This window comes from Camelus dromedarius, chromosome 18 (assembly GCF_036321535.1).
Source record: "Camelus dromedarius isolate mCamDro1 chromosome 18, mCamDro1.pat, whole genome shotgun sequence".
Lineage (NCBI taxonomy): Eukaryota > Metazoa > Chordata > Mammalia > Artiodactyla > Camelidae > Camelus > Camelus dromedarius.
This window is the reverse complement of record NC_087453.1, coordinates 40,003,890-40,017,059: the sequence shown is the minus strand read 5'-3', so window position 1 is coordinate 40,017,059 and position 13,170 is coordinate 40,003,890. Positions and strand designations below refer to the sequence as shown.

Sequence of the window (13,170 nt, the reverse complement as noted above, 5' to 3'; positions counted from 1 at the left end):
GAGACATGGAAAAGGAGGAGACATTAATATTAAGCAGAATTCACCAATATGAAAATGTCAGGCCAGTAAAAAGAATTGTGTGTCACCAGAAAGGTCAGGCGTGAGTGCGCCCAAAGATATGGTTGCTGCATGGCTCACTTGGGGTTAGGAAATCTACTCACGAAAGTTTCCAGTCGCTTCTGGTGGTGCTTCTTCCAGGAGCTGCTGCAGGTGAGGAGGTGCCGAACCATCAGGACCCAGTCACCACTCCGTGACTGTGACATTGCAGGGGAAATCCCTCCCACTATCTAGTGAGCCCCCTGGGAACCTATGGGGCTCGCCATATGCCCCCGGTCCCCTAACTAGGGTGGGACTGAGACCTCTGGAGAATCTGCTCGTTCACAACTTTTCATTCTTACAGACCTCTGGGGTCCTGCTTACTGCTTGTAAAGCTCAAAACTGCACAGTCCTGTTCTTTTGTTGTTATGGTGCAGAAGGAATCTTGGGGTCAAAGGAAGGCAGCTTTGGGCAAAATTAGAGATAGAGTGGGTTTCTCTTTAGAGCTCCAGGGGTTTCTTGCCTCTCCAGGCCCCTCCAGGTCCCTCTCCTGGGCATCATTTCTAGAAGGTCTTGTCCCCAGCTACCTGTACATTTGGAAGCACCTGGGATGCAGACCCTGATAATTAATGTCTTTGGCAGTTTAAGAATTTTATGATGTTACCTCTACGCCGAGGAAACTAAAGATGGCTCATGGTATTACATTTTAGTAGAGGATTGCAAAAGATTGAAAAAACTTCAGAACCCAAAGGAATAAATTCCAAAAAATTATAGGCATTGCATTAGGACAAATGGGGGGAGAAACCTGGAAGGAGCCCTTAATGATACATGTCAGACCGTAGCACACAGAATACTTTCTCCCGTTCCAAGTGAGCCTGGATTGTGCGAGAGGAGTTGGCCACAGCTGAGACGGATGTCCTAGATGAGCATTCCCTCATCTATCTATCTTAAAAAGTCACGTGGATTTTTTCTGCTCCTGAATATATTTGTTCATATGTCAGAAACTAAGATTCTAAAATACTTGACATCTGGGGAAAGCATTTTCGAAAAAGTTTTCTACCATGCCTATCCATTCCTTCCATAAATATGTATCAAGTACCAGTCCAGTTCTGGAGCTATGTCAGTGATCGGGAGCTTCAAAGTTCTCTCTTATGAGAGAGAGAGGGAGAAAGTAGGAAACAAATAACAGTGATACGTGCTGTGAGGAAATGACACAGGGAGGCGAGATGGGTAAGTCCTGGGTGCGGTCTGACAAGGGAGTCGGAGAAGGCTCTAGGAGGAAAGCCGCATTTGCAGTGAGACCTGAGTGGCAAGTCAGAGGAATTCCAAACATGCCAGAGGGAGGGGCTTGAAGGACCTCACTGTAGGGATGCTGCAAGAGTGAGCGTGGCATGCATTTTGGGGTTGGAGGAATGTTAGGAAGGCCGGAACATATGGAGAAAGTGACATGCAATAGGCTAGTCAGGGAGGCAGGAGGCAGATAAGGCACAATTTATAGGTCAGGTAAGGAATCCGGATATTATTCCAAGTGCAAAATGAAGCACTTGGGGGTCTCACTTAACACAGGACATAACATGATTTGATTTTACATCTGACAAAGATCATCCTGGCTGTTGGTGTGAATAGAATGAAAAGTGGAGATAAAAGCACAGTTTGGAGGCTACTATAGTCTTCCAGGCTTAGACCGGATGTTAGAGGAGATGGTGAGAAACAAGTGTGTGTTAGAGGTGGAACCATCAGGACTTGCTGATGGATTTGATCCTGAAAGTGAGGGGGAAAGAACTAGGAATAATTTTCCTAGATTTATGGCCTGAGCAATGGTGGTGCTGGTACTAATCGGGGAAAGAAACTGATGATTTTGTTTGGGGGAAGAGGTAGCAGGGTGTTAAGAATCTCTACCAGATGTTTTAAGTTTGAGATCCAAGTAGAAGAGTCAGGAAGGCAGTAGTAAGAATCGGGGGCTTGGACAGAGACAGGACTACTGATACAAATTCAGGAATAGTAAACATGAAGATAGCCATGGAACTAGATGAGATCACCTAGAAAAAGAGTTAAGAAGGGCGGAGGCGGGGGAGGGAAGAGAGAAAAGAAAAGAAAGGAGAGAAAAAAAGGAGGAAAAGGAGTTAAATAATGAGCCCTGATACTCCAACATTTAGAAGTTGAGTGGAGGAGTCAGTCAAGAGTTGAAGAGGAGAGCCTGTGAGGCAAGACGGAAGTCCAGAGACGAAAGTGTTTGGGCAGATAGATCCAATGTCCAGTGGTGCTTACTGGTCCAGTGAGACGAAGACAGAAGTGGCCGAGAGATCTGGCTGCATGAAGGTTATTGACCATCTTGAAAGTAACAGTGTCATAGAGGAAGGGGCAGAAGCCAGACTTGGGTGAGTTGAAGAGTATGTGGAAGGTGAAGCTTTGGAGACAGTGAGTGTAGAGCACACTTTTGAAAAGGCTGAGTGTGAACAGAGAAATGGGGAGTAGTTATAAGACGAGGCCATGGGATAAAGGGTTTGTTTTGTTCATCGAAGATACCAAGGTGTGTTTGGATGACTGATGGGACTAGTAAAGGGGGAGAAACTGGTGATGCAGGAAAGTAGAGCTTCAGGAGTGAGGTCTGGGAAAAGCAGGGGTGGGATCCAGTTTCCCAAGCATTGGCCTACCTTTAAAAGGTAAAATTAATAATTTTTTATTCTTAAGAACATTTGTACTATAATGTGGGAGTTATCCTACAATGAAGACAGCTAGCATTGTGTGTTATATTTTGTATTCCATAAAGTATGGAATCTAATCCTGATTCTGGGATTCTGAGTGGTTTTTTTTTTGTTTTTTCATTTTTATATAGATTATCATTAAGCTGCGTTGCTAGGAACTGTGCATGAATCATTTGAGTTACTATTCTCCTTCTCTTTCTAATATTTTCTATCAGGCAATGCATTCGCTAGAGTGAAACTTGGAGATTACCACTACTATGGCTATGGGACTAAGAAAGACCATCAGACAGCAGCCACACATTACAGCATCGCCGCCGACAAGCACCGCAGCGCACAGGCCATGTTCAACCTGGCCTATATGTATGAACACGGCTTAGGTATCACAAAGGTAATTGTGCTGGTCATCATCCAGACCTAGTAACGGCAGTGCTATGGGAAGGAAAAATTTATAAATGTTCTACATGTCATTGATGTCATCAATGTAGAGAAAGGAAGGAAAATATTCAACGTTTGCTGAGTCCCTCCCACGTGCCAGCACATATTACGTACCCTAATGTGAACCCTGTGAGGTAGAATTAACTTTCTCCATTATGCCCAAGGACATAACTAATGAGTAGAATAAATCTAGTCTTGGCCAATTTGATTCATAATAAATTCACGCTTTTTCCAGCAACATTAGTGGGCCCTGCCCCTTCTCCCTTCCACCTCTGGGACTTTTTCCATTAAAATTTCCATTGACTCTCAAGCTCTCAGTAATAAGAAGAAGGTGGGGATGAGGTCACAGCTGGATACCAAGGTGGCATTAATCCAGAAACATCTTTTGAAACCCCCACTGTGTCCATGACACCATGCTGAGCACTCTAGGGAGGCCCAAGAAAATGGATCCCCATCCTTCAGAGGCTACACTTGACTTGAGAAGATGAGGCATGTTCATTAAGAGAGCTAGCAATGGAATACTATTCAGCCATAAAAACGACAACATAATGCCATTTGCAGCAACATGGATGTCCCTGGAGAATGTCATTCTAAGTGAAGTAAGCCAGAAAGAGAAAGAAAAAGACCATACGATATCACTTATAGGAGGAATCTAAAAAGAAAAAAAAAGAGGACAAATGAACTTAAATATAAAATGGAAACAGACTCAGAGACATAGAATTCAAACTTGTGTTTGCCAGGGGGAAGGGGGGCGGGAAAGGACAGACTGGGATTTTGAGATTTATAGATACTGACAGATCTATATAGAATAGATAAAAAAGTTTATACTGTATAGCACAGGGAAATATATTCAAGATCTTGTAGTAGCTCATGGTGAAAAAGAACATGAAAACAAATACTTGTATATTCATGTATGACTGAAAAATTGTACTGTATACCAGAAATTGACACAACATTGTAAAGTGACTATAACTCAATAAAATTTAAAAAGAAAGAAAGAGAGCCAGCACTGCAGGGTGATATTGGGGGAATCCTTTAGACAGTAAATGTAATTGAGGCAGAAGAAGGCATTGGAGTTTGACAGGGTGAGAAAGGTGAATTAAATATCAGTAATGATTGTTAATGACCAGGTGTTGGCATGTTATGTGCACTTAAATCACACAGCCAGTTGCTGAGATGAGCCCTGTTATTGACCTCCATGTATCCATCAAGAAACTGGAGTGTGGTTAAGTCACCGGCCGAGTCTGCAGAGCACATCAGTGGTTCAACTAGAATTTGAACCCAGACCTATCTGACTCCATGTTTCTGGTTGAAAGAGTGGGCTTTGCGTTATCGGAATTTCTATGCTTTCTTTATCCTTCCAGTTGTGCTAGCAACTGGGAGTTCCTGGCAGGGAATTTCCTAGCTGACAACTGCTCCTGGTGCACACACGGTGCAGCAGGGGCTTCTCATTCAGGATGACAGTCTGGCGGTAGAGGTCCCCGCCCTCCTGCGCTCTCCTGTGCCTGCCTTTGGGCTCATCACTTTTGATCATCGCCGGCACCCTAATCAGTGGAAAAAATGTCAAATCCAAACCCAGTCTGTTTTCCCCATTCCTAGCGGATGCAAGCTCCTGTGTTGCGGAAGGGACAGGCAGGGGCGAGGACTGGATCGAACAGCTAAATTGGATGATTCTTTGGATGTTATCTCACCGCACCTGCTCCCCTCCAACTGTCATCCACATCTGTAAAACAGAACCAGGATACAAGCCCTGCCCCGGGCTTTGAGGATAAAACGAGTGGACCTTTGTAGAAGAGCTCTGTAGTGAAACAGTGTGTGGAATGATTGTTATCTAGATCAGAAGGGAATTTAGGTGATTGCCTCAGTAGGATTAAAGCTTTCGTTCATCATTCCCCAGGGGAAACATAACAACCTTGGTGAGAGGAGCAGCGTCTGTGAAAAGGATAACAGTAACCCCACCCCACAGGTTAAATTCAGATTAGCTCTCTCGTCCCCATGTGATTCAAGAAGATCTTGGTCCCCCAGACAGCCCCATCCTCACCACAGTGAGGCCAGTCCACCTGGACCCCTGGGGCGGGGAGGGGCATCCTCTCAGGACAACAGGCCACACATGCAGGAGAGGACACTGCCTGCCCTCCCAGGTGGCCCACAGCGTCAGGGGTTCAGTTTTGGGAGGCACTGCTGGGCTCTCCTCTCTCTTCTAGGCTCATTTCATATATCTAGAAAAAGACTTTGAAGTTTCTCTGTGGCCACATTTCTGTTCTTTTTGGTCAGGGTTCCTCTTAAATCATCGGTATTCATTTTTATCAGTCTCAATCACAGGTTTTTTTTTTTTTTCCTACAAAAAGTCTCTACATTTTAAAAATAGAGAGGCTGCACTTAACCTCAGACCTGAAGTCTGATTTTGGATTTAGCTGAGGGGCCATTGCTCTTTGTCTTTATCGGTTTCTTTTGTTTAGCAATTAGAAAAATAATAACCAGGTACCCAGGGGCCAGGTATATTAATCTTGCTATCTTACAATCAAATTAGCAAGGAGATACCACCTTTTCTAATTCTTAAGATGAATATGTTGATAATTAAAAGCCCAAAGCTTGTTCCAGTGCTAGTTAATGAAAGCAAAGCAATTAGGAGAACAGGATTCACAGAACCCAGTTCATCAAGTAATTCCACACTTCTTCAGCAAGGCTCTTCAAAACCCTCTTTATTGGTTGAACCTCATGCAAACCAGTGGGGAAGATGAGTCTAACATCATTACCAGGATTTCTCTGAGAATCAAAACAGGTTTTGTAAACTCTATACGGAAGCCCTCTGGGAGAAGGACGTAAGGTATCGGTCATCTCTTGATAAATCCGTGTAAAAACATGGGTCGTTATTGTTCTCGTCTGTCTTGAGGAAAGGATGCTGGGACTAGGATGATGTGGGTGGATTATCCTGGTAGCTTCACTGCGTAACATCTCATCCCTGATCCCTGACTTCAAATTAAACTCACTTGACTTAAACTGTGATCCAGGGCTGACCACACCGCTGTTCAGGGAACACAAAATAATACCTGGGGAGAAACCGGGAGAGGACCTGAACTAATACAGAAATGTCAGCACTCAGCTCTCACGTTGTTGTCAAACTCCTCCTCAGGTCACCCTTGATTCAGAAGCACTTCAGAAATCTGACCATGAAGATAACCCATTACCCATCCCCTCCTGCCCAGTGCGTCTGTCCATATCCCGGTTCAAGCCAGAATTGTTTCTCAGGTGTGCTGGTTGTAAAGGCTGCTCAGGGGTCTCCCATTCCAGTGTTCTTCCTTGAACTCTGTGGCAGAGGTAGCTCTGCCCACTGAAGATCTGTAGTCCCCAGTGCGCAGGGAGGGCTTGTTTCTGGGATGCGTCTCCTAGTCAGAGACATTTCCCGGCTCCCTTCACACCCGCGTGACTCATTCTCACCAAAGGGGCGGAAGTAAGAGGGAAGAGAGTCATTTCTGGGCCAAGGCAGCTAGGAAGTAGGTGGCGCTTCTCCCAGAGGCTCTAAGGGATGGCAGAACCAGGAAGACAATTCACCACCAGCCAGGAACATCTACACTGGACTGCTGAGTATGTTAAGCCACTGAAATTTGGAGGTTTATGTGTTGCAGATATAAGCATCACCTTAGTTAACACATTTTACAGCTAACAAAACCCCAGCAGGTTATTTCTGACAGAGTATAACTCTGCTGCTGTTACCCCTCCACCTTATTTTCCCTGGCATTCAAAACCCTCCTGACCTAACCTAACAGTGGCCTGATATGCCACTATTTTCCTGTATATCTTCTTCTAGGCTGTGTATCCTTTACCCCAAAGACCCTGAACTGCACCCTTGTGACCTTTGATCTAATCACCTCCGTTTGCTGGAATGATCTTCTCCCACACTTTTGACCATTGAAGACCAGTCCATTCTTCAGAGACTAGCTCCCAAATCATCTCCTCTGTGAACCCTTCAGTGAATCCCTAGATGTAAAAGATCTCTGCTTCTAAACTTCCATGGTGCTGTGCCTTGATTTTCTTCAGCTATTTACTTACTCAAATATTTATCAAGGTCTTGTTTTGTGTCAGGAAGCACTGCACATGGTTCTGGGGATACAAGAGAATGAGACATCTTTCAAACAGCTCACCATCTCCCATGGAAGAGGCATCCATTGCTATAGTGAAAGCCGCAAATGGCGTGTGTGTATGCACACCCAAGTGAAATACTATAAACTCGTTAAAGAGGAAACAACTAACTCAGGCAAGGGAATCAATACTGTCAGGTCCTGTTCTAAAATGTTTTTATAACACAGGATACTCTGTAAAATAGAAAAAAAAAAATCAGGCTGTTTTAAGATGATGACTAGGAAATCTGTCTAAATTAAGACAAAATGTGAGAGGAAATTATCCTTTGGAAATTAGTTTATATATATATATATAGTTAGATCTACTAGATAACACATTTTTTTTTGGATCCTGTAGGGGAAACAAAACCATATCACTGAATAAATTATAAATAGAAGTGTCAAAAATAAAAGTAATTATGGCACAAAGCATTTTTGTTTCTCATTTTTCTGGTCTGGCCACCTATGGAGTGTTAGAGCTGAAGCTTTAAACACCAGAATAGAAATATGTTCTGGAAAGGGCAAGTTAAAGTTAGATATTAAAATGGTCCTCTCAGAATTGTGACAGGACAGAATATACATCTCTTAGAAATGGCCATAACCTTCCTTGACATAAATGTCTATTATCTAATGAAATAATGAGAAGTGTGCAAAATTTTTCTATGTGTGTATAGCTTTATTTATTAGAGAAAAAAAAAAAACCTGACAACCAACCAAAATGCTCCAAAATAGAGAACATGTTATATGAACAGTGGCGAGGTGGTATACTGTTCCATTATTTATTTTATGGCCTGCTGGTTAAGTGAGCAGCCTAGAAGCAGGCTGTCTGGATTTGAACCTTAGCTCTGTTACTTACAAGTCATATGAGTTTGGAGAAGTGACTTAACCTGTCTGTGCCTCAGTTTCTTCATCTTTAAAATGGAGTTAATAATATCATCTGCCCTATAGAATTGTCATGGGGTTTAAACAAGTGACAGTGGTGACTGTTACACAGTAAATATTTAATAAGTATTAGCCATTATTATGAAATACTGAGCAACCATTAAAAATTAAAATATAGATTAAAGAAATATCTTAGGATGTGAAATATATTTGAAATATATTGTTAGACAAAATATTATGCAGAGTGAAAAATTCCTAAACTCAAAGTGTGTATATGTGAACATATATAAGAATGCTGGAAGGATGTATATGAATTACCAGTAGTTAACAGTGAAATTGTGGGTGTTTTTTTCCTTATTTGTTCATCTCTGTATCTTCAAAGTCCCCTCTAATTAACATGTAATACATTCATAATAAGAAAATAATAATAAATTATTCAAAAAAAACACCTCTGTCCCAGTATAAGAAATTTTTTATGACACCCAAAGATTCAGGGCTGCAAAACTCCTGAATCATGTAATTGAACAATTTTCATAAACCAGATACTTTATTGCTAGGGAATTCTGTATCTTTGCGTTATAAGCAGCTTTTGAACATATGAACATTGGCACATGTGACATTTTAGTTAGAAACATTTAAGAAGTCTGCAGGTCCTAAATCTACATAATCTCCTAAATCACTGAGTTTAAAGCAGAACAAACTCTAATGCACTGCAGAAAAGTTTCATGTAAGTGGATTAGGTGTGCAATGGACTTCCTTAATGAACCCTTGCCATCATCAGAACACCATTTTACAAGGGGAAATTTTTTGTGTGAACAATTTGGATTTTTTCACTAAATAGGATCAAAGAACAAGGAGTCTTTTCTAGAGTCCAGTAATAAAATTTATTTTATATGAGTTGCCGTAATTAGCCATAAGGGTTCAGGAATTTCTTTCTCTGGGAATTTTAAAGAAAGACTTTCCTGTCTCACCCCACCCTCCTTGGCCGGGAGCGCGCTCATCCCACTTTAATGGCACTTCTCTTCTATTTTTTATAATATGCTAAGCGACTGAATTGTGATGTTTGTGACTCAAGAAATAATTAATAACTATTTCCTGCCTCAAATAAGAAGGAATGTCTGAGATACTGACAAAGGCTGCCTTTCCTCAAACATCCCACTCAAGTCAATATGCTTTTCACATCTGGGGCTGACACCACTGTCATAATCGGCAGGAGCTTTCCAATGAACACCCACTGAATTTGTTGGCATTAGAGACACAAATTAGAGTTTTTAAAGCATCCGTTTTCTTTGTTGCCAGGAAGATTGGTTTTGAACAGTCTCCTGAATTTTAAGTATTTTAAGCAAGTAAATTCCTCTTTCTTAAACAAATCTACCAGTCCACAAAGCTCTGGAAAAATTTAAGAAATGACAAGCCTGAGAGAGGACACACAAGGACTGGGTTTAGCAGGGGCCTCACAGATTCACCATTATTGAACCCCGTGTAATGGACGTCTTGGAGATGGAGACGAAAGACAAAGAGATACCGGATGACCACAATTTGTGAAAAATTCCTCCTCTTCCCCTTCTTTTGAAAATAATCTACAAGAACCCAAGCAAAGAACAATTCTGAGACTGCATCAGGGCACCTTTAAAAACTCCTCTACTTAGCCTATTTGGGAAAACAAAGCGAAGAAAACCAAGCCATAAGTAGGCGAAAATGAAACACATTTTTTATCTGCCTTGTCATAATTTAATGGGAAATTAAAAATACAGTATGTCATTTGTGGGGTCAACTTCCAGCCTGAGAACCAAAATAGTTTATTCACTCATTCCACAAGTATTATCAAAGACTCACGGTGTCCTTGGCACTTCATTAAGCACTGGGAATTCAGGGGTGACAGGCAGTCCAAGGCCTTGTCCTCAAGGACCTGGAGATAGACAAATGAATAGACAAATTCCATAACTTCAGGTAAGATAAGTACTATGAAGAAAAGTAGGAATTTTAACGGCTCATCACTGTCTGCACTGCCATTTGTTTGGGGAGCTGTCCTGTTAGTGTCTGGTGTCCTCCTGCCCCCTTAATTGGACTCACGCCTAAGATCTCATCCAGCAGTATCCAGGAAAGCTTTTTGGAGACTGTTGGCTTGTGTATGGCTGCTGTAACAAATTACCACAAATTTAGTGCCTTAGAACAACACACATTTATCTTACCGTTTCTGTAGGTGAGAGAGCTAGGTGAGCTTGACTGGGTCCTCTGTGGAGGGTCTCCCAGGCTGAAATCAAGGCTGTGCTCCTTACTGGGGAGTCTGGGGAAGAATGTGCTTCCAAGCTCATTCAGGTTGTTGGCCAAACTCAGGTTCTTACACTTGTGGGACTGTCCACATTCTTCTTCCTCCTGTCCGCGTGGCCCCTCCAGCAACGGCAAATTGAGTCCTTCCTGTGCCTGGAATCTCTGACCGCTCCTCTGACACCTCTCTTTGACTTTCTCTTCTGCTCGTGAGAAAACTCATTGTTTAAGGGCTCCTGTGATTCTACTGAGTGCACCGGGTCATCCAGGACAATCCCCCTATCTTAAGATTTGTCACCTTAATTACATTTGCAAAGTTCTCTTTGCCTTTGTAACATATATATTAACATGTTCCAAGGATTAGGGCATGACTCTCCAGGGCGGGGGGTGGGGGGCGCATTCTGCCTACCTAAATTAAATTACTATATTTCAAACAATGGCTTCCATTTAATTACCCCTAAAGAATCTGCCCCTAATGAGTGTGGGCTGTTCTTCTATTTCTAGAACATTCACTTGGCCAGGAGACTATACGATTTGGCTGCTCGAACAAGTCCGGACGCTCACATACCTGTGTTCTTTGCTCGCGTGAAACTGGAAACTGTGCATTTGCTCCGAGATATCCTGTTTTGTAATGTAAGTTTGCCTCAGATGGGTCCCAGATCCCTGGAGGCTCTAATGAACAGCTCTTGGTGGGTGGGCTTGGGGGAGATGATGGTTTTGAACGGAGGGGGAGGCTTGGATTCTTTTTTTTTTTTGACAGAATGTCTCTCAGCAGCAGTTTACAGTGAAATGGAAATGGATGAACGTGGCCCACACCCTTGGACCACACTGGGATCTATTTGTGATTGGCCTGATTGTTGCCGTGCTGGTCTTCTTGCTTAGGCGTCGCTACGGGTAGGATCTGGCCCGCAGGAAAACCTGCTCGCGGGAACCAGTTCACTTCAAGTTGTCTTCACTAAATAAAGAGTTTCCTCATCAGACTCCAGTCGGCTTCAAATTTCTGATATAGGCCTGGGATGGAAAATGGACAAAGGTTGGGACCCGTCCTCTGAGAAACCATTTCAGATGTCTTGCTTAGCTGAGATGACCACTTTGGGGAGAGGGGGTGCTGGGGACTGATTGCCTAAGATTTCCTTACAAACTAGTCACCTTGGTGATCTAGTCCTGAGTTAGGGGTTAAAAACCACCCATTTTCGTGTGCTCATAACAACTTGTTGCCTTTCGAGAGGACAAATGGGTTTCTTGCCTCCAACAGACATACTGAAGTGGGGAGAAGGGGGAGTTTGGGGAGGGCAGGAACATAGATTCCCTCCGAATCTGATAAAGGCAAAAATGACAAGCAGACCCGGCATCTTGTGGGCATGATCTGGTGAACCATGCTGTAGCTCTAATGAGCAGAAGTTCCTCATGGCATGCGGAGCTGGGGGCAATGACTCAGACTCCTCACAGGGGGCCTTTGATCAAAGCTCCCTTAGCAGTTGTGAGCAGCACTATTTGGGGTCTGTCCAGCACTGTATCCTTCTCTTCCATTCCTTGTTGAAACCCTGAGGAATTCCCTTTGGAGAAACCATAGAGGGAGGTGGCACCAGCCTCCTAGGACAGAAGTTAAAGTGCTTGTTCTCTGTCTTCCCTGACAGGCCGATCAGGGCTGAGGCCCAGGACTGGGGGCAGAGATGGGAGAGAAGAGCGCAGGAGGCCTGTGACTTATGTCAAGGGCCAGGTTTAAATCTCGCCTCCGCAGCTCCTCAGCTATTCAACCTCTCACGGCCTCAGTTTCCTGACCTGCAAAATGGGAAGATCGAAGATCTTAGCTGGTATGAGGATTAATGGGATAACATATGTAAAGGAATTATCACAGGGCCTGGCATATAGAATGAACTCCATAAATGGTAACTTTAAATATTCTTTAAAAGCTCATGGCAGATGGGTTGGAACATGGGGACAGCTGAGTTGATAACAATCAGTGTGGTTTCAGTGCCTTGCATTGGTTCTCCAGCCAAAATGCTGGGTATTTTTATGGGAAAAGATTGTGCTTGCCTACTTGAAAATCCAACCCAGGGCTAGGAAAAGAGTTAATTAACAATGTTGATCATAATCAGAAGGCAGAGTAAAATGGATTTGGAACCAAACAACCTGGGTTTGAGGTCCAGCTGTGTCCCTTAGTAGCTCTATGACTTTGGCCACAATTTCTTCAGACTTTAGTTTTTTCCTCCATAATATGGGATTAATTCCTATCTGATTGGAGATTTGTGAGGTTTCAACAAGCCCAACAGCTGTTTTCTAAACATTGCACACACACATACTAGCCACAGTCATTGGCCATTAATTATACAGGTTTGTCTGAGGTCCAAGTGTTTAGAACTTCCTGGACACAATCCCTGACTTACTAGAGAGTTCCAGTTCCAAAGGAACTGTAAAAGCCTAATTTACAAAAGTGCAAAGAAGGAGCAGCCATCCAAACCTCAGGTCAGAACCCAATGGGCAGGCGGATCTGCAGTAATGTCTGACAGGAACGTGAGCACATCAGAGAGGCGACAAGTGCAGACTGGGGAGTGAGAAGGTAAAGTCAGTGAGCCCTGGCTCCGGGTCTGGGTGAAAACTGAGCTCCTTAGAGGTAAAGCTTGTGAAGAGGCTGCAGGCAGGCGAGCTCATAAATTTCCCATTTCAGCTGATTGTTTCCAGTAAATGTGAGCCAAGGGCTCTGAGAGCATGAGTGGTTTCGGGTG

General features: G+C 43.2%; 1 protein-coding gene across 3 annotated transcripts in view; it reads left to right on the top strand.

Annotated features, from left to right (window-relative positions):
- Positions 1–11,386, top strand: part of SEL1L2 (SEL1L2 adaptor subunit of SYVN1 ubiquitin ligase) — a 50,506-nt gene extending 39,120 nt beyond the window's left edge. The window contains exons 15-17 of one of the 3 annotated variants that reach the window (XM_031434263.2): positions 2,957–3,129; positions 10,949–11,077; positions 11,223–11,386. In XM_031434263.2, coding sequence (XP_031290123.1) covers positions 2,957–3,129; positions 10,949–11,077; positions 11,223–11,342 — 422 coding nt within the window. In that variant the 3' untranslated portion in view covers positions 11,343–11,386. Of the gene's footprint in view, positions 1–2,956; positions 3,130–10,948; positions 11,078–11,219 lie in introns of all 3 variants that reach the window. The other 2 variants (XM_031434264.2, XM_031434262.2) reach the window with 2 other exon arrangements.
- Positions 11,387–13,170: the final 1,784 nt, after the last annotated feature.